This window comes from Pteronotus mesoamericanus, unplaced genomic scaffold, assembly GCF_021234165.1.
Source record: "Pteronotus mesoamericanus isolate MK-2021 breed Mesoamerican mustached bat unplaced genomic scaffold, CSHL_Meso_final contig_116, whole genome shotgun sequence".
Taxonomy (NCBI): Eukaryota; Metazoa; Chordata; class Mammalia; order Chiroptera; family Mormoopidae; genus Pteronotus; species Pteronotus mesoamericanus.
Window position 1 is genome coordinate 35405196 of NW_026555027.1, and position 22081 is coordinate 35427276.

Sequence of the window (22081 nt, forward strand, 5' to 3'; positions counted from 1 at the left end):
GGGGGAGCTGCAGTTGAGTCTTGGAGGACCGTTGGGGAGTGGCCCTTGCCCCAGAACTACACAACTCAGCCTGCCCTGGATTCTACCCAGACCTCAACAGGGCTGAGCCACCAGGAGGGCATGAAACTCCACTGAGGAGGAAGCATCAGTCAAGTTAACCAGGAAGTGGGGTGAATGGCCTCTGCCCCAAAACCTCACCAATCAGTAACTGGCACGCCCTGAGTCTTCCCAGAACTGTACACCTTGGTCCAGGCAGCTGACTCCTGGACTGGATGCAAGCTATACAGCGCCAGGCTATAGCATGTCCAGAGGATGGGGCTATCACTTTCCCCCAGGCCAATGCCCTGTGGTAGGCAGTGCTCCACCCAAAAGAAGATGGCATCTGTGGTGTGGGAGAGGAGCTCAGCTCAGGGATCTCTGGGGCTGTCCCTAAACCTCTCTTGCCAGAGCCACAAACCCCAGTCTTTCCTCACACTTTCAAACATTATCGTCTCATGTTATTATATATGATTAAATGGTCCTTGTTCTCAGTCTTGCAATGTAGCCGAAGAAGAACTTGTACTACATGTAGAAGTTTCACTTCTCCTTGTTTCTTGTTCTTATGATTATATTATTAGTATTTCCTTTAATCTACATTTATCTTGTGGGAAAAACAATCTAGTAGCCTGCTTTGTGAGAGTTACTTTAATTAAAACACGATGGATGGAAATGTATAAATGCACCTATCCAATGATGTAAACTCTAATATATCACTAAGCATTGAAGGAGAGCCCTAACAGCAATAAAATGCTACTACTGGCAAGCCTACCTCATTATGGAGCTTCACACCTTCCCAAGAGCGTCCCTAGTGCTATATGCATCATACCCCCATATGAAGGCACTGGTATCAAACCATGTATTCACATCAGCAAAGCTTAATTTCTTTCTTTTTTTGCTTCATGTAAAATATTATGATACATAGAACTTCAGTGATTTCCTTCTCTTTTCCCATCTGGCCATCTTCTGGTGGCATATGAGCACACTGCTTTAGAGATCCCTGCTCCACAGTACTGCTAGTTTAATTTTCTTGTGAATTAATTTATAATACTCTTCCCCTGCTAGGAATATGTAATGGCTTTTCATCATCCAGTGAATAAAATCCAGACTCTTTAGCCTTTTAATGAAGGGATTGCTTGATTTGGCTGTAACCTGACTTTCCTGTCTCATTCAATGCTCAACCTCATTTACTCTGTATTCTTGCCAAACTAAACTGTACCCCCCTCGCATGTGGCTTCTCCTTTCCTTTTCTGTTGGTAGGTTAGATTTCCCAGGGAAAATATAAAGACTCTGGGATGGAAGTTTGCCCGCACGGAGTTTATTGGGGAATGCCATTGTACAAAATACTGGAAGAACGTGAGAGAATCTCAACCAAGTCCTCCTTTGGCCCCTTTCCACAGGGATCCTTGGGTGTGGGGTGGCCCATTGGAGTTGGTCTACATTAAGGCGAGACGGCCATAGCTTTCTACACTGGCATGGACCAGTCCTTGGAATGGGAGCTCGCTCCAGGGAGGTTCTACCCCACAGTATCCACTAGATATCCTTTCTACTATTTCTAGAGCATGCCCTTTGCCTGAGATCTCTTCCATGGCTTTTAATGTTTGTTCCAATCCTATTCATTCGTTCAGGCCCAGCTGAAATTTCCCCTGATTTGTGGACTTTCCTAATCTACTAGCTCAAGATAGACCTGTCTCTTCTTTTAAAGCCTAGCGACATTTTGTGTGATTACATTCATTTGCTATTCACCCCATTTTAAGTAGTTTCTATGTGAATTAATTACACATTAGTTACTTTAAGTGTTCAGTTACTGAAAGGACTCATAGGACTCAAATAGTTTATACTCATTGGACAACTTCGTTACAGGCAAAGAATACAATAAAGCACAGCAGGAGAAGGGTATGTACTGAACGGAGTCTGGAAATCTCAGACTCAGACTTCTTTGTTCTCACACTGCTGGATCGCACAGGGTACCCCTTGTCTCCAGGTCTTGAACCACCATGAGTGTGCACGTGAAACATACTGGTATAGAAAGCCCAACATTTGTTAGTTTTCAGATTTTCTTACAGCCAGCTGGTCACACAGGCACATGCCAGTTACATGGCTAGATCTGGTCAGTGAAAATCACCACACTCCACTGAAACCAACTATTATTACATGCAAGTATTATTACATTATTATTACTGAACACAATTCTTAAAATATTATCACTAAGCACTGTTGGCAGACTGATATGTTTTGAACTCTAAACTCATAAGTAAAAAATACTATTTAGCTTCAGTTAATACAGTCAGTCTTCATTAATCCTGGATCTGTATTTGCAAATTTGCCTTTTCACTAGAATTTATTTGTAACCCCCAAATCCATACTCATGGTGCTTTCACAGTCATTCAGAGACATGATTAAAACTGTACAAAATTTGAATTGCCCTTTGAGCATGTTCCCAGGAGAGGTTGAACAAGGTGATGCCTTGTTTTCCCCCATCTTTGGCTCTCACACAGAGCTGAACAGGGGGCTGGGGTGCAGAGAGGTAGTGCAGTGTAGTGCTAGAAACTCTAGCTCTACGTCAGTTGGAGGGGGTTTGAGTCCCAACTTTGGCTCCTCAGACAAGTCACTTAGCATATCAGAACCTTGTTTTTTCTTTTTGTAAAATAGAATAGAATATACTAAAATAAATTATTTTTAGGATTAAGATTATAATTTATAACTATATTAATTTAAATATGTATATATAGGTGTATATTTGACTGTGTGTGTGTGTGTGTGTGTGAGCCTGTGTGTACATTTCTCTAGGGACAATGGATCTGTGTTCCCTCATTCAGTGTTTGCAATGACTTTATAGAACACAACTATGGTGAGTGATGTCAATCAATTGTATTGGCCAGGCTCTACGTAGCTCAGTGATAAGCATGCAGTAAATCCAGATCAGCTGAGATTTATCTTTGCCTGCACTGTTTAAAGGATTTTCACATAGATTTTTATGATGGATATAAAGATGTTATTTAAAAAATACAACATCACCAAGTCCTTGCCCTTGGATAAGAAACTCAGTGGAGGGGGAGGGGTGGTGAGTTGAGTTCAGCAAAAAACAAAAACAAAACAAGGTAGAAAATAAACAGGTGATAGTAAAAAGACAACACATAAAAACTATGTAAAGTTAGAAGGCAGAGACTTCCCGCCGGGTCCCACCTCCCCCACTCCTCATGTATTTATTGAACACAGGTCATACTCCAAACAGCGTTAGTGCCATTTTTTATGCTATTTATTCCTTTACAATATTGTAGCTCTGTAGAAGCAAAGACTGGATTGTGCTTGTCTTTAAAGTTTCATAACATTTAGCACAGTAGCCTGTACTTTGCAGCCACCTAGCAAATGTTTGTTGATTGAATGAAAAGATTGATGAATGTGGCCCACCCACTGTGATTATCTAATATCTCAGACAGTTCTCTGTACTCTCTTTATAGTCACCTTTTTAGTCTGGGTCGCTTAGGAATAAACTAGCTGATAGACAAGTTATTTTGATGAATTAATGCAAGTGAGACAATATATTCCCATTTATGTCTTTTTAAGTGTTATTTATTTTTTATTTTATTTCTCCCAGAGCAGTAACACATGCTTTAATCCAAAGAGAGAAATAATAGAGGAATTTGTGAGCTAGGACTTCCACTAACTTCAAAGTCACATGAAGTTAGTCCTGTGTTGATTAATAGGATCATCTACTTGCCTGGTTTGCTGAGTAAGACTTTTCCGACCTCATTATTTTAATGTATTTATTATAAAATATTTCAAACATACAGGAAAATACAGAGAATTCCATAACAAAGAGGGGTGTGTGTGTGTGTGTTATTACCCAACAGTATTAAATGCAAAGATATGTAAAACTTAATTAATTGCTGGTTTTTAAGGCTTCACAACAGTTTATCCATCTTAGGTTTCAATTAATTAATTAATTGTGTGAATTAATTAATTATTAGCTAGAACTAATTTCATTCTCTTTCTTTCTTACCCAGAGATGACAAATGTCTTGTTAATACATATTTATGTATCTGTGTTTAATATATTTGGTATTGTTTTAATATTTAAAACTTTATTTAATAATATTTTACTGCACCTAGTCTGCAACTTTGTTAAAAGAATTTTGGTATTTATCTATGTTGATATATTTAGGTTGAGATCCCTTATTTTCACTGAAGTACGGAATTCCAATCTGTGAATATATCATAATTCATTTATCAGTGTCTATTAGTGGACATTTAGGCTGTTATGTAGTAGAGATTTTTTTTTTTTTTTGGTCATCCATTATTTTAACATAAACAGCCAATCTCTGCATTCAATGTAAAGTTGAAAAAGTAAAAAAAAAAAAAAACAATAAAAATATAAACTTTCATTGAGAACAGGCAGATCATTTAAAATTTCTCTGTTTCTATAAAATTGTCAGAGTATTTATGTAGACTATCTTCTAAAGGAACTTAAAATACTCTTACAATTCAATTTTAAATGTACTAGGACCATTTTTTAAAGTGTTAATTGTAGAGTGAAAGACTCTATCACGTGCAATGATCAAGAGGATGGCCTTTAAATCAGATGTCACTGGGCTCCTGGATCTGCTGTTGATCAGCTAATCAGCTGAGAGACCTTGGTCAAGGTATTTAACCTCTTTAACTCTCCATTCCTCACGAGTAAAAAGGGTATGGAAGTTGGACTTATATAACATGGTTGTTGTAAATCAGATGTAAATGTATAAAGCTAAGGGTTTGACATGTACTAAGAAACCACCAAGGGAAAAAATATATCTATGTATATTTTTAATTTCAGTTATTTAAACAAGCTATATTTTCACATTAGACTTGGATGACTGTCATTACTATAATAGCAACTTCTGAAAGATCTTTGGGGTCAGTATTGTAGTTCATACATTAAGCCCATTGGAAACATGGGATACTTTTGTAACATCAGATGCTAAACATTGTTAGGATTTGAAAATTCGCCATGGCATGCAGAATTTGTATCCTTCACAGTCTGTGGTAAATGGAACCTCGGTGAGAAGCAGGACCCCTTTTATTTTTAACACAGGTAAGGATTCGTAAATACAAAAAGAAGTGTCACTTTTTTAATAACCGAACAAATACTTTTTATTATTAATGAAATAAGAAGCATGTAAAAAAACTTTTAGAAATTGTTGTATTTGAAAGTTAGGCTGTGGGAGACTTGTAAGGACTTACCACGGGTTCTTTATTTTAAGTATAAAAAGCGTGCTTTTTAACACCAAATGTTGCCTGAAAAGACTCAGCCACTCTGTGACCTGTCCAGATTCTGCACAAGAATAAGCATAATATACTTCAGACAGAAATGGGTTTGTGTAGCTAAATCTTTAGTACGTGAGTTCTGGGACAGGAATGGGATAGGTCTAAGCCTCTCTTTTGTATGTTAATGTGCTTTCACAGCAAAAGTATGAGAATTAGCACAGACTGAAGTATCTTTGAAGAAAGACATTTATCTCCTTATTGCCTTCGGTGATGGATTGTTCAGAGCTAAAGGAACTCTAGGCCTGAACCAAGTCCCTCGCTGCCCTCTCCAGTTTGTACAATCACCTCTTCAGTAACACAGTCAGGGCAGCCTCACTGCCAAACCAGCACTTCTTTAAGCATCTTTCCATAATATGACAGAAGCGTCTGTCATACATATCGACACTATTATTTTCTAAGTAAGCACTTTAAAAGGTTGCTTGTATAAGAAAAGACAGATTTGTTGAGTTGTATGCTATTTTGCAGTTAATATAACATTACACAGTGAATTGCACTGCATTAAATGTTACATTTCATTCTGATGCATTTTAGGTTAAGCTGGGTAAACAGTGTTAAATGTTTGATCAGTGTTAATAAGCAAGATGCCATGATTACATATGATTGTTCTTTTAAATTACTGAGTAGTCTTTTTTTTTGTATTCTTTTTGATTTCTAACAAATAGTGAGAACAAAATTTGTAATTTAAAATATATTGACTTAGACTCAGAAATTAGTTTTCACATTTTAAATTTACTAATATCTAATCTGTATAGCTCAATGGTTAAAAAAACTGCCTACAAAAAATGATAACTTCTATCTCTTTTTCAAACTGAGTCTAAAGCTCCTTTGTGTTTTAAATTTTTGAAACTTAACTTAAGGTGAGGGGCCATTTGCAGACTTTTGAGAAATAACAAGGAAGTTTACGTAGTAGGTAGTTGTATTTAAATGATCAACAGAGACAAGAGGGAAGGGGGGGCAGGGAAAGGGAAGGGAAGGGGAAAGTCAAGGAACATATAGCAAGGACTCATGGACAAAACCAAAGGGGAAGAGCTGAGGGAGGGAAGGTGGGAGGGGGCAAGGGAAAGAGGTGGGGGGGGAGGCAGAGACAAATGTATTTTAAAAGTAAATAAATTAAAAAAATAAAAAATAAAAAAAAGACTAAAAAAATAAATGATCATAGTTCATCTAATAGTCATTTTCTTTTTATAACATTAACTTTGTTTTTTCTACATCACACAGGATTGGGGACCACTTTATTGTTTGTTCTTTAATCATTATTGAAGATTGTGTTCACGTTGTACTAATTTTCTATCAATATATTTTTAAAAGGTCTTATGCTATCAAATTCTAATTTTGAGCGTGTTTGCTGATAATTGTGTGGTTTGTTGAAGTGATTGAAGGCTATCAATAAAGGGGAAATTTCACACATACCTTTTATGTTAAAAATGCTGTTCTGTGAAATGCTTTTGAAACTGTATTTTTGACAGGGCCTGCTTGCACTTAAAAGTGTATAAAATTGTCAGAGAAGTTTCTCAGTCTAATAGGTATTTCACTCGTCATGGCATGTCAAACCACAATTGTCCTATAGTAGTATTGAACTTACTTGACTCCAGCCGCTATTAAGGTGTCCTGTAACTTGTAAAACATCTAGTTATCACCCTGTCTATGTCATCTTGTTGGTAATAATGATTTATTTTCATTCTCTCTAGGATATAGGCCTGCAGCTAACTGGATTTGATTTATAAGAGGGAAATCCACAGTCAATGGCCACTCTTGCCACATTGCTACTATGGAATACAGAATGGTCAGTAGAATATGGTCTGATAAATAGTGATGACTGAAGACGCTACTTCAATACATGTGAAATCAATGGGAGATACTGGCTGCAAGAAGAGCTTCCTGAGCTTTTCTCGACAAGTTCACCCTTAAGAAATAGGAGGTGTATTCTACCATTATCAGGTCGTCCTCAAGTGGATACAAATACTTTGCCTCACTGTAACCAGACAACTAGACAACTAATGTGGGACCATGGCACTGCCCAGATACACGTGGCCAAATCATGTTTGGAGAGCAGCGATGGCATGCTTGGCACACAGGGGATCGGGTACCTCATGGACTCTCTGTGTGTTGGGATGTTTGCTTCAGGCTGCCCATGTGATCTCCCAAAAATTGGATGATGCAGATCCGCTGGTGACCACCAACTTTGGCAAGATAAGAGGGATTAAGAAAGAACTCAATAATGAAATTTTGGGGCCTGTTATTCAGTTTCTTGGGGTTCCATATGCAGCACCGCCGACAGGGGAACATCGTTTTCAGCCTCCAGAACCGCCGTCTCCCTGGTCAGATGTCAGGAATGCTACTCAATTTGCTCCTGTGTGTCCCCAGAATATCATTGATGGCCGATTGCCTGAAGTCATGCTTCCTGTGTGGTTTACTAATAACTTGGATGTGGTTTCATCATATGTACAAGACCAGAGTGAAGATTGCCTATATTTAAACATATATGTCCCAACTGAGGATGGTGAGTTTACTGCAGGAAAACCAGGAAGATATATTTATATTTTTCTTTTCTATTCTAAGTTTTAACAATATGAATTCATGTGTACTGGTAGCATGCATGGCTTTTCCTGTTGGCATGTAGACATATTTTACATGTGTGCATGACGCTCTTTTTGTTTATGTGTGTTGGTGTATCCGTTCTTATTTTTTCCTGTGCCTACTCATTTTCTTTCCTTCGCAGCACGTATATTTAGGTAGAAATGGGTTCCTAATTTCCATTTCCTACCGAATGACTTCTGAGAAGATGCATTAACATCTCTCCATTGCATGTGCAGGCTCAACAAATTGGGGATCTTTGGCACTCAGTAAAAACAGGAGCATATTAAGTTAGATAGTGGTGTTGCATGTTACGGCGGTCTGTAATGGAGCGCCATGTTATTTTCTAGTCTTCTATTCATTTTTCAGTAAAAAGAATATCCAAGGAATGTGCCAGAAAACCCGGCAAGAAAATATGTAGAAAAGGAGGTATGTATAAAAGTGAAAATAAAAAATGGGAAAAAGCTTTCAGAGGAAGAACAAGATATTCTCCCTAAGGATGATTTGCTGATGTTGGGAAGTGAATGGTTAGGTAATATGTGGAATTTAATAAAGCCTGTCAAGGCATAGAAAGATGGTTAAGGAGAGTTCTAGCTGAGCAGATAACATTTACAGAGCTCATGGATGGTGCCTTGTGTTCTGGTGCTGGTAGCATTCACAGGAGTTGAATCTCTACTTTGAGTTTCTGTGTTGAGGAAAAGATACTCGGCCTATTACATTGCTTGCAAGGGAACCAAACAAAGCTTCCTTCCCAACTCATCAACTTTTGATCTCTGAACCCTTTTCTACAGAGATTTCTATTCCTCTTATAATTGATAAATTCAGTCACAGACTTAGTTTTTTGTTTGTTTATTCTTAGCTCCTTCTGAACACCCTATGAACTTTCTCATTTAAGGTAAATTTTGCATAACTCTTGGACAGTTATTACTATTAAGTAATGGTATTTTTCCCAGGGAGTCTTTTCATTTTCCAGTTACTCTCTCAGAAGAGAATGAGGTTTTGCAGATTTTTATACTAAATATTTACTGTCTTAAAATTACGTGAACATTTTTATATTTATGTTAAACACTTTAAAACATAGAGGAGAGCATGATTCAGAAGCTACAACTAAATCAACCTTCAAATCAGTCTCTAGCCAGATTGAGCAAATGTAGACATTGACAGCTGCAAGCTTGCATCTGAATGTAGCTTGTCCACACTTTGTTTCTGTATAACATCCAGTAAATCACTCAAGAGATTATGATTTTCTATGGCAGTAAATCATCTAAGTGTTATTTTGACCTTATTCATAACTTTGTAGAATTTCCAATCTTCATACAGAAGTCATATTAATATTCTAGTGCTGTACATTCTCTCTGTGCTCTTCTAATCCCCTGGCTGGACCAAGTCAGATTTCATTACAACATCCTTGTGGATGGCGGTGACTAAACTGTTCTGTTTTACCAGGATTGCATTGTATGGAAGAAGCTTCATATAACAAAATTCTTGACTGCAGATCAGAAGTATTTGCATTGAATTGAATTTTGTTTTGCTTTGTTTTTGTTCTTATGTCTTTTGGGCATACTGCTAGAATGGGATTCAACCTTTATTTTATTATTGATACCATGGTTTGGGTTAAAATTGTAGTATACCTAAGAAGGTGGATATGCGGGCAACAAAGAAGGGTGTTTTAAACAACTAAAATAAAGTCTCTTCTTTTTCCTCAAATGAGAATAACTGCAGTAATTTACATCCCTTCAACTAATGTACAATAATACCGCAGTGGTTATTATTATGCAGCTTTTCAAGTATGTGTAATTAGCTAAGTGACTTTCACCTCTTATCATAGAGATGTTGATTCACAAAGTCATAAATAAAGATGTTACTGAAGAATGCATAAATACAGCATAATACATAAAAATATCAACAATCAGAAAATGATAAGGGCACCAAAAGATAAGCTAGTAAGTGAGAAAGTGACCTTTCTTTTCATACAACTTCAGAGAGGAATCGATTCATTAGAGAATCCTTTTTCATTGTTCTTTGGATTGTTGGTTCTATCTGCTTTATGAGAGAGCTGGCAAAGAGATATGTATGTAGGCTGTGCTATTAACTTTGGCAAATTTTGAACTAATTTATAATTAGCCCAAGGACAAAATCTATAGATCCCTAGTTTATTCTGTATTGTTTATAGTTCGTGTCTATCATGATTTTATGGTAAGCATTCTGAAAAGTTATATCCTGTTAATGTTAAATAGGTTCTGCTCAGAGCTGTCTATATCATTCTAACATCTAAATAACAAGGAATTTAAATTTTATTTTTTACATAGTCTTTTTAAAATAAACACTGCTGAAGTTTAGAGCTTGACTTTTAAGCAGAGGAGTAAAATTTTTCTCCAAGCATTAACTTTTTTCCTTCTCTATTGTGAAGAGTTTATATTCTGGTCACTTCAAGAAATTATATTTTCTTGGTTCAAGAAAATATTAGACATTTTATCTTTGTGCATATGCTAATAGATATTGCATATGGACTCTGCAGTTGTTCAACAAAATTCTAGGAGTTTATAAATGGTGGTTCATAAGCTATAGGAATAGTTATGTTGCATTTGATCTAGGCATTAATAAAATTCTGGCTTGTTATTACTTTTGTAACTGTACATGGTCACCTGCAGAGGCAGACGGACCCCTCCCCTGGTCCACGTGCACTCTAATCTGTGCATACTATTCATTCAAAAGTGTTTCTTAATTGCATATTATAAGTCATGCACTATTCAAGGGAGTTAGTAATGAATGAAACAAAGATCCTTGTCATTATAGAACTTACTTTCAACTAAGTTTTCAAAGAACAAAGCGTTTTTTAGCACTTTAGTCTGTATAGAAGGAAGAAAATCTTCTTCCTCCTCCACAAGATGCCTTGCTATAGTTTTTAATTAGAGCTTTAATATTTTCCTGTGCAACTGAAGAAAAACATATTTTTGCCAGTAGGCTGCCTTTCATTTAGAACAGGTCTCAGTTGCACTTTTTAAACTAGCTTTTTATTTTCCCCATGATAGTTTTAGCTATATGTTAATTACTCTCTAGATATTTCTTTAGGGTTTTATCTTCTCAAAACTGAAAGAAAAGAAGAGGCTTAAAATGAGATGACTATCATCACTTGGCCAAGTAGGCTAATAACATGTGAAAGAAACTGGAATTTGTCCAGACATAATTTATTACAAAAAGTTTAGGAGGAAAGTTTATTGCTATCCTTACTATATAGATAAGAAAGTAGGTTTGAGTTCAGTGTTTTGACCCATTTCCTACTGGTAGTAATTGGTCCAGTCAGATTTGTTCCTAGTTCTTGCTTATATTTGATGCTTTTCCATGATGTTAAGTTGCTTATGGTAGGTAATTTCTGTATTAGAGATATATAGATGTATTAGAGAAATATATCTCCACCCTTCCCCCTCCCTTTTTTCTTCATTTGCACATTTAAATAAATATATTGTGAATTCTTTTTATTTTATCAGTTGACTCTATTTAAGACAGATTTAATGCTCACCTCAGTTGAATGGGTCAGCCAGTATTAGCAAATGATTTCCAGAAAACATTTCCTGTACTAATTTTAGTGAATACTTTTAAATAGCATGCATGTTGTTTTACTGTCCAGACCAAGACCCCAACGTAGTCTTTTGGCTGATATCAGGAGAAGCTTTAATTTGCTTATGTTCTATTTTGTTTCTCTGGTTTGCTTTCTTCTGAGAGTTGCCAACAAAAGATACAGTGGTCAAATGTTATGCAGTAAACATGAAAGGGAGGTACAAGAGAGGCAGAAAATCCATAGACAAATTGGTTGGCTCATGCATATCCTGGAGTTGTGTAACTTTGTATTTCTCCAGTACTTTGACTATCATTTGCATAGTTCTTTTGAGATGAAAACAGAATTAATTTTTATTTGCGCAATGGCAAGAATTTTTTTTTTTAAATTTACCACATTTTTTGTGTACAGAAAATAAGAATCTCTAGGTGGCTCTGGTACAATTATTGATTTGTTGAGCATTTTATTACTGATTTCAGAAGTATTTTGTTTTTATATGCTATGTTTAATATTCTTTACCTGAGATAATATTAAATTCATTAAAAAGCCTTTCTAGATTTAGGGTTTATTTGGTTGTTTGCTGAACAATGATTTTTCCATAATTTAATAGATATACAATGACTCCTTTCACTATTAATGTGTTTAGGATTTTAAAAGGAGTTTATATTCCAGAATGTTCTTTCTTCTTGTTTATGTATTTTTAGTTAATTTATTTATTCATTTAATAAATGTTTATTGTCTTTAGACTGTGTCAACTAGATTACTGCTCCAGATCTCAGAAATATATCAGAGAAACAAACAAACAAGCAAATGAAAAACAAAACCAAAAATAAATATTGCCCTTCTGGAGCTTACATCCTAGTGTATGGAGACAAATGTAGACAATAAAAACTAAATTTAAAAGGTGTAGGATGAGAATAAACTGAGTGTAAAGGTTCAAGAGTGCTGGTGTAGAGGGTGAAGGTAAATTTAAATACAATAATCAGAATAGTCTGCATTGGGAAGGAAGTGAAGTGGGTATCTGTGGAAAGCTAGTATGAAGGCATTAAGGTAAGAGTCTCTCTTGGATATTTAGGGAACATTTCATAGTACAGTGTACGTGAAAAATGTAGAGAGAGGTAATGAGATTCAGATGATCTGACTTCATAGTAAAGTGATCATTCAGGCTGATATATTAAAAGTAGACTGAGTGCCTAAAAGAACAGATTTGCCATCAATTAAGAAAGAAAAAAAATAGAAGGTAGAATGGTTTAGTGGAGACACACAGTAGAAAGATGATGTTTAGTTTTGGACATGTTTAAATTCATGTAACTTAGATATCTAACTGTGGACATCAAGGAAGTTCCAAACTTGATGTGGACATCAAGTTTGAAGTTCAGGAGTAAGGTCTAGTCAGAGATACAAATTTGGGAGTCATTGTGATAAGGAAGGTAAAGATTTAAAGTCATGAGCTGAGTAAGAATAAAATAAATTGGGTGAAAATAATGAAGGAAAAAAAAGGCAAAGACTAAGCCATGGGGCATTCCAACATGAAGGGATCTGGGAGAAGAGGAGAAGCAATGGAGACTGAGAAAGTGCTATATTTTGAGATGAGAGGTAAACCAATATTTTTTGTTGTTTCATCCTGGAAGCTAAACAAAGAAAATGCATCAAAATAAAATATCAACTTGGACTAATGAACATTCATGGGGAGATATGGGTGTGACACACTGGAGTGGGTCTGTGATAGAATGGGAGAAGATTTGGAGTCACTGAGCATAAATATAACTATTTTAAGGAATTTTGTAATAAAAAGGAGTAGAAAAAAATGGGAGCACAAGAACACCAGAGCACATGTTTTTGATGATGTAGGCTAAGAGAGAAGAAATAAATAAATGTATATATAAGGAAGGGAACAATTAAAAATATAGGGAAAAGATGGTAGACTGCTAAAATAATATTCTTAGAGAAAGATGGGGTGTAGTACACATTTGAAGGTTTTGGCTTACAGAGATCGTAGATAGATCATTTAAATTAGCACCTAATTAGGCAGAGTCCATAAGGACATGGGTAGAAGTAGTAGTGGGGTTCTAGTCTCTTCTTATTGCTTCTATTTTAGTTTCATGTGTAATATTAAGGGACGTAGAGATAGAATTAAAACTGGTGAGCTCTTCATGTGTTCTAGATATTCAACCTTATTAATTTATTTGATATCACAACAATCCTGTGAAGTTCCTATTCCCACTTCACAAATGCAGAAGTGGAGGACTAAAGAGGTTAAGTATCATGCCCAAAGAAACATAACTTGTTGGTAGCCAACTGTGTTTTCTTTCAGGAGATTATTTTAGGGCAGAAGGGATAAAACAAAATAACAAAACAGCAACTGTTTATGTGGGATTCCAGATCACATAGAAAATGGCGGCTAATTTGTTATGAGAAGAATCATATCTAGTTAATTTTGGGTTTGAAGATAAAAGAAACAAGGCAAACAAGTGGTTTTTCTTCATATTTGTGTTAGTAGCCCTGGACAGATGTCATCTAAAAGCTAGCTGAACTGTTTAAGCTGAAACTCTGAAATGAAGTAGATCTAAAAGGTTGTAAAGTTCTAAAGAACAACATCAATTGCTCCATTGTTTACTGACAGGCAGACAGAGTCTCCTGAAGCAGATGATTAAAAGACCATTATAGTTGTCCAATTCCATTTTTCCAGAGAATAAATACTTTTTTCTTATAGAAACTTGGGTTGAAATTGAAAACATTTAAGACTTATGCCATCAACAAAAAGTTATGCCATACAATAAATCCTTTGTAAAAACTGCCTTTCTTTCTCCTATCCAGTGTAATAACGTTTTATGAATTGTTTTCACATATCGAACATAAACTATTAGCTTAATAATTATGATATAATCTTTGCTTTAATTCATTTCTATACTACTTACTGTTACAGATTTTGTTGGTAATCCTTTGGCCTCTAATATTTCTCTTATAAATACTCTTCTTTTTCCTCCCTCCATGGTGATACGTGCTAAAGTAGTTTTAGGAAATGACCAACTTCAAAAATAACTTTAGTGAGCAAAGAGCGTCGGGGAACTGGGTGAAAAAGTTGAGGGGATAAAGAACTACAGATTGGCAGTTACAAAATAATCACTGGATGCAAAGTATAGCATAGGGAATATAGTCAATAATATTGCAATAACTATGTATGGTGCCAGATGGTTACTATACTTATCGGGGGGATCACTTTGTAAGTTATGTAAATGTCTATCCACTATGCTCTGCACCTGAAGCTAATATAACATTGAATGTCAACTGTAATTGAAAAATAATTTAGGAGTCACACCAGTGTATAAATTTGCCAGTAACAATCATAAATCCATTCTGGATTTGATAATCTTAAACTCTGGACTAGATGTGGAAGCATAATTTTTAATCATAAGTCTTTACATAGCTCTTTATAAGTGCACAGACAGCTTCATATCAACACTTCCTACATTGGTTTCCTAGGGCCTCTGCAACAACGTGCCATACACTGTGTGGCCTGAAAAGGCAGACGTTTATTCCCTCACAATTCTGGAGTGGAGAGGTCCAAAATCAAGGAGTTGGCAGGCTTGGTTCTTTCTGGAGACTTCAAAGGAGGAGAATCTCCCTCCCTCTCTCTTAGCTGCTGGGGTTTGCCAACCGTCCTTGGCTGTCCTCGGCTTATATTTGCGTCACTTCAGTTTCTACCTCTGTTGTCGTATGGCCTTCTTCCCTGTGTGTCTCCCAGTGTCTCTGAGTCTCCACATGACCTTCTTATAAGGTTACCAGCCATAGGATTTATGGCCCACTCTAATCCAGTATGACCTCATCTTCATTACATTTGCAAAGCCCCTGTTTCTAAATAAGGTCATTGTATTGCTTTGCTAGGGACGCCCTGACAACATTCCACAAACTACATGACTTAAATAGGAGAAAATACTTGTCTCATAATTTTGGAGGCTGGAAATCTGAGATCAAAGCGTCAGCAAGGTTGGTTGCTTCTGAGGACTGTATGGAAAAACCTGTTCTAGGTCCTTCTCCTTGGCTTAGAGATGGCATTCTTCCCCCGGGGCTGTTGACACAGCACCCCCCCCCCCCACCGCCATGCATGTCTGTGTTCAAATGACCCCTTTTTATATGGACAGTGATCATATTGGGTTAGAGCCTGCCTAATGACCTCATTTTGGCTGATTATATCTGGAAAGACCCTATTTCTAAATAAGGCCACACACAAGGTACCCGGGTTTAGGATGTAAACATGAATTTGGGGTTAACACAATTTAGTCAAATTCTGAGATTCTAGGAGGATGTGAGTTCTTGAGGAATACCAGGCATACTTATTTTTTCAAACTGAATCCCCCCCAAAATTTCAAAATGCCCATTTTAAGAATATCAAGTGGGCATATCATTATGCCCATTTTATAGGTTGAAAACTAATAGCTTTTTGGGGTTAAGGAAGTCCCCAAGGTCACATGGCTGCTAGCTAGGAGGGCTGGGACTCCTTTTCAAATCAGAACTCAGATTTCGTGTGAACTTCAGTACCTCCAAAAGACATGGGTTCCCTTTGCTCTCCTGAGAAATTTTTTTAAATTTGTTTTTGAGTATTTTCCTGTCAAGATAGAGTACTATAAATTAGTCTGGCTACATTTAAATATCCAAGTGTTTGACTCTATGTAGACAAAATGATTTAGATATTTTTATCTTTCCCTGAATTTCAAGCATTTTATCCAGCTGGTTACTTACATGCAAACATGGTTTTAGTTAAAACTAAGGTTCTACCAACTAAAAACTGTAGGAGCATTGATTTTCAATGCTGTTTCATTTGTCATATTTAGGCAATTAGATGAAGTTCTTTTTAAAATAAGGCCTCTTTTTTGTTTACTGTAACCCCATTCATGTGGTACTATGTAATGATAGCATTAGAACAATTTAATTATTGCCCATAATTTTCATTAAAGCATGCAAAATGCTGCAAAAATCAGCTTTAAACAATGACAAAAAGAAATTATAATAAAAGAAGCTGTGGTCATTGCAATTGTAAATCATAATAATTTTCAAAAATAGAAAATCTGATTAATCGACAATAGTCTTAACTTTCTGCTCTTCATTTCAGGTGTGAAGGAAGAAGGTCTTTGTTCTCCCTTTCACCTTTTTCTTTGAGGCAAGACCTTTAAAGCAATTATGCCAAAAAGAAATGACATATTGTCTCCTAGTTTTAGAAGGATCATACAAAAACTCCTTCACTCTCTTCTTTCTCTCGAAAAAACGTCCCTGTTCTTTTCCCTGACAAAGCTCAGGTTCCTTTTCTAGAATCTTCTTCCCACTTTCCTCAAATGAAAGAAAGGGGTTAGAGGGATAAGTGTGCAGAACAGGTAGGGGAGGAGGACAAATGGAGCCTTGTCAAGTAGATTAGAAGCATTTTTAAATAGAGCTGTCCCTAGAAAAGGAAGAGGAGCACTGGGTAGTTATTGAGTACATATATGCCCCTTCCGATTTGGATTCCTAGGCTTCTTAGGAATAGATATGCCTTCCTGAGACTGCCTTCAGATAAAGGAATGCCTCTGAGGTAGGCAGCTCAGCAGCCTGCCAGGGCCCCCCTTGACGCACCCCCGACCCCCACCATATCACACCCCGTCTTGCTCCCACACACCCAATACCACCAGAGCAGCTTGGCTTTGCCTCCCTTACATATAAGGAGAGTCCATCCACAGTGCCAAGACTTTTAAACAAAAGAACAAATGAAGGTGGAAAGGGATTCTGTTGTTTTCAAAGAGCTTGGAAGCCATTTATTTAGGGGATTAACCTCATTTCAATGAAAACGAAAATTTCTATCAATTTGGATTTTGAAGAGAAAATTTTTCTGTAATGGCCATTTAAAACATTTTGTATGCCAACTCACTCTGAAAGGCCAGGCAGGAGTGAGAATTTTTTCCTATGAAGAGCTTTGACCTCCTGTATGGTTTAACAAAGGGCATTTTGAGGGAAAAAAAGAAAATCACCATAAATCTTTGCAGAATGTGTACTGGGGCCTCACAATGTCATTAAACGGAATCTTTGGTAATCATAGTAATGCTTGCCTTCTTTCCTTTATTATTATTGTTGTGGTTTGTTGTTGCTGCTGCTGTCGTGGCTTTTCTCTGTCTTGTGTTCTATTGATGTTGCTCTGCTCTGTTTTGTGTTCTGTGTCCAAAAGGCACTGCCTTATATTTCCTCCATAGTTAGCCCTTCTCTCTCTCAGCTGGAACCTACTGTGGGCGACGTACCCATGTCCGGCACCACTGAGGCTCAGCTGGGCAGGGTGTATTCTTTGCCCTGATGACGCTTACTTTGCAATGCCAGCCTGCTAGTAGCAAGTAACAGGACATTTTTGTTGATGGCCATGTCAGTATTACCAATTAAATGTAAGCCTGATTTGTATTAAAATCTCAAAACTAAATGAGGGAATGGCTGTTTCTAGGAAAAAATAAGGTGATGATGCTAATATTTGGCATTGTGTCTCCTATAATAAAACATTTAATTAAATTTTTAAATGCATATGGAGTACAGAATTTGCACGTCAAAATAAAACACATCAGGCATAACCAAAGCTATAATTAGATCAGCCTTGTTGCCTGAGCCCACCTTAGTTGCTCTGCCAAGTAGCAGTGGTTTAAAACTTTCTACCCATCTGTTTATAAAAATAAAAATTAAAAAAGCCAGTGCTGTACCTATACAGTCTCTGTAAAGCTTGGGAAGGCTTTAGCCACTGATACAACTGCTGCTGAGTTATTGGGCGGCAGGCTGTCTCTCTAAGTAAACTAATAGCTGTCACTCCGTGGTTCTTCCCATACTTCTGTTGAGTGTCTTCTCTGTGCAGGGCACTGTGTTTGGTTCCAGAGGCATGGAGATTAGAAGGGCATTAAAGAGCTGCCCTTGAAGCGCTAACTTTGGGTGGGGGGAGATATGGAAAGAGAAAGTAACAAGGTAATAAGTGCCCCGAAGAAGAGAAGCAAAGGGGCATTATGGGAACACATAAGGAGAGGTGTCTATGGTTTAGAGATATTTTGTGACAAAAAGTTGTCCTTGCTGTGAGCCCTTGGGAATGAATATTGAAGCCCCTTGTTAGTATGGTCTGCGGGACCATTTTACTGAGTAACTGCAGGTTAAAATATTTCTGAGTGCTTAATTAATGTTTGCTTGTTTATGTGTGTGTGTGTGTGGGGGGGGATATGTATGTGCACATATGTTTAGGTCTCCTTCGTTGCCTGGATACAGTTGTCTCCTCTTACTGCTCTCACTTTGCCAGGCTTTAGAGACACTGCCTGCCCACTTCTGAGGAGCTCCAGCTGGTCTCTCCTGGGGTGGAAAACGGAGCAGCCGTACTTGCAACACAGAACGAAGAGACAAACTTGTTTGTGAAATAAAAGTAAATAGGCTTGATATGAGTGTCTCCACTATGACTAATCCGTAGCAACTGAAATATGTAGACTTTGTTCAAAGACAATTATTTCAATTTTGTTTACTAAATAACTGAGGCTTCTAAAGAAGTGACTTCCAGATAAGTTAGGTGTTTACTAAGGGTGAGGCTATCAGAGACAGCCCTGTCTTCATGAGGCGACCTCTTAGGGATGTGCACAGGCATCGCCTAACCCTGATGTTCAGGACCTTGCAGACATTACCCTGCTACCTCTGCGCACACTTCCCCTCCATCCTTCTCTATTTTCTCACCTTAATATAGAACCTCCATAATTTCTTGCCTGAACCACTGCAATAACTTCCTAACAGGTCTTCCTCTTTCTGATCCTGCTCCTGGAATTCATTCTACACATGGCATCCAATATAATCTTTTTACTTTAAAGTCTGACATGAGATTATATCACTTCTTTTGAACCCCCTCAGGAATTTCTTACTGCTTTTATAATAAATGTAGGACTCAAGACCATGGCCTATGAGATCCTATGTAGTGACTCCTGTCCACTGCTACAACTTCCTTCCATAATATGTCTCCTCATGTGCTACTTTGTAGCCTTGTTGATATCCTTCTGGCCATTGAAATAACCAATATCTGTCCTACCTCAGAACCTTTGCACTTGCTGTTCCTTCTGCCTACAACGTCTGCCTCTTTTCCTGTCTAAGTCTTATAATTCCAGTCTTGGCAAAATGCCACTTGCCTAAGGAGCATGTGCTGAGGTCTTTGTCAAGCAAACCTCACCTCACCCTTTTCCTCTAGTTATTCTTTTATGTCTCATTGGTTATTTCCTTCATTATGTTTTAAACTTTATATCAAGTTATCTTGTTCGTTTATGTGCTTACATATTTATTCTCTGTTTGTCCCAGAAGAACATTTTTCTTCTTCACTGCTATATCCCCAGTACTCACAGGGGATTTAATAAATATTCATTGAAAACATAAACAGCCTTAAGAAACAATGCACTTTGTTGGAGAGATCCTTCATCTTCCACCATCTGCATTTATTTGAGTAATACTACACCTGAATCATTCCTCACCAGACATGGCAAGCAGGAATATATTCTCTTCCTCTCTGTTCTGCAATCACTATTTGTTTATGGCTCCCCAAATGAAGAAAATTTCAAAGGCAACATCAGAGTCCTTAAGTAAGAAATAACAGTGTTCGGTGGCTCAGTGTCTGACAGATATAACTTGGACTCGGTTGCAGAGGCCCTCGGGGCCGAGTGGCTGCCAACAGCCGAGGCTCTTGGCTCTCTGCCTGTGCACGTTACTTCCAGCCTTCTTGCCTCTGTACTGAATTTATATTTTAATACAGGATGCCAACAGTGCATTTGTGTAATAGGAGCATGGAGAATGATTTTTCTTTTCCAGACCAAAAGCTTCATTTTTCCTTTCCACTTTCTAATTTAATTTCCTCTTCCTCTTACCCAACCCCAATTTCCCTCCTGTGATACATATATCTTATCTTGTAATTATTTTACTTTCTTTGTCCTTGTTCTACCATCCATCTCCGTGACAGGACTTTTTGCCACTGCTTCTGCTAAGATATGTCATTTGGGGTTCTTGAAGAGGCAGAGCCTGAGGTCCAGAAGATCTAATAAGAGGTCTAACTGGATTTGTTTAACAGATATTCTACATACCATCAAAAAGCCCCCCAGGGGTCTGTGCTGGGGGGTCACCTTATGATTTAGCCCTAGTTGAGTCATATCATTATTAACATGTACATGCATCCAGAAGCTTATTTTTTTTCTTCTTTTAGTCAATATTAACAACTACCCACTTTCTCAGAAAAAAGCCAGAAATCACCTTATAAAATGGGGCCAACCAGAGATGGGACCTTATTGTATGTACAGCACCATAGACAGAGTTTTGGAGAATGGTTGGTACCCAAAAAGTGGTTGATAAATGAAGGAACATTTTGAGCATGACAGCCAATGGGTAGCTTGGATTACTGAGATAAAAGGAGAGGCCACTGGCTTTTCTAGTGGGTGGTGGAGACTGGACCTGGGCAGTTCAGGGTAGAGAGGCATAGTAAGAGCTTTATAGACCTAGAATCTCTCAATTTGTTGCAGAGACAAATCTGGCCGTCAGAGAGACTAGAGCGATGTCTTTGAACGCGTGGTCAGAGTTGATTGAGAGAAAGGTGTTAGGTTCCTGGCAGAGCTGGCTCCGCAGGAGGGCAATCAGTAATGTCAAACCGATCCCTGTGCTCAGAATAGATACTTGTTAAATTCTCTAGTGTCACTATCTTGAAATTTGTAATACTTTTTGAACATGGGATCCTACATTTCCATTTGTCACTGAGCCCCACAAATTATGCAGCCAGTACCTGTTTCCTGGCTTTGCTGGCCCCATGCTGCATGCTCCCAGGTGCTCCTATGATTAGAAAAGAGAGTAGGAGGGAAACTCTTCTGTGCATGTTGAAACATTGGCTAAAACTCTCAACTGAAACACTATGAACATTTGCATTGTATCCTTACAGTTCCCTGCACACCTAAGGGGAACAATGGAAAAGGACGTGTTGTAACTTTGGGAAATAAAAGGTGTGTTTTTTATGCCTATTACCATAAATTTGTTCAATCTCTCATGAAACAGTTATTAAGTGTCTAATATGTCCTAGGGATTATGATAAACACAGCATAAAAACAACTATATGTGGTATTTGCCCATAAGGGGCAATCATGCAAGAGATAAAAAAAAATATTATAATAGCTACCACTTGTACAGTGCCTATCAGGGAGTAGCCATTGTTTTAAGGGTTTTATATAGTCATGTGTCGCTTAGTGAGGAGGATATGTTCTGAGAAATGCCTTGTTAGGTGATTTTGTCATTGTGTAAAATGCTTAGGGGTCATGATGAACAAAACAACATGAGATTAAATCAAGCAGAAGAGAAAATGATGCAATCAGGAGCTCTGGTAAACATGAGATGCACAAGGCTGCTGCCAGTATAACATTGCATATTGTTAACTAGCAAATTTTTTGTAAGGAGAAAGAGCACACTCTAAAGTAATGATAAGGGATGTAGTATAGTATATAGTAAATATACAAAGCAGTAACATTCATTTATTGTCATTATCAAGTACTACAAACTGTACACAATTGTACGTGCTATACTGTTTTATGACTGGCATTACAATGCATTTATTTATACCAGCATCACCACA

General features: G+C 37.3%; 1 protein-coding gene across 6 annotated transcripts in view; it reads left to right on the forward strand.

Annotated features, from left to right (window-relative positions):
• The first annotated feature begins 7206 nt into the window (after positions 1-7206).
• NLGN1 (neuroligin 1) overlaps positions 7207-22081 on the forward strand; it is a 593124-nt gene continuing 578249 nt past the window's right edge. For 4 of the 6 annotated variants that reach the window (XM_054580625.1, XM_054580644.1, XM_054580637.1 and 1 more), the window contains exon 1: positions 7207-7839. In XM_054580625.1, the coding sequence (XP_054436600.1) occupies positions 7347-7839 (493 nt within the window). In that variant the 5' untranslated portion in view covers positions 7207-7346. Of the gene's footprint in view, positions 7840-8282; positions 8343-22081 lie in introns of all 6 variants that reach the window. The other 2 variants (XM_054580621.1, XM_054580630.1) reach the window with 1 other exon arrangement.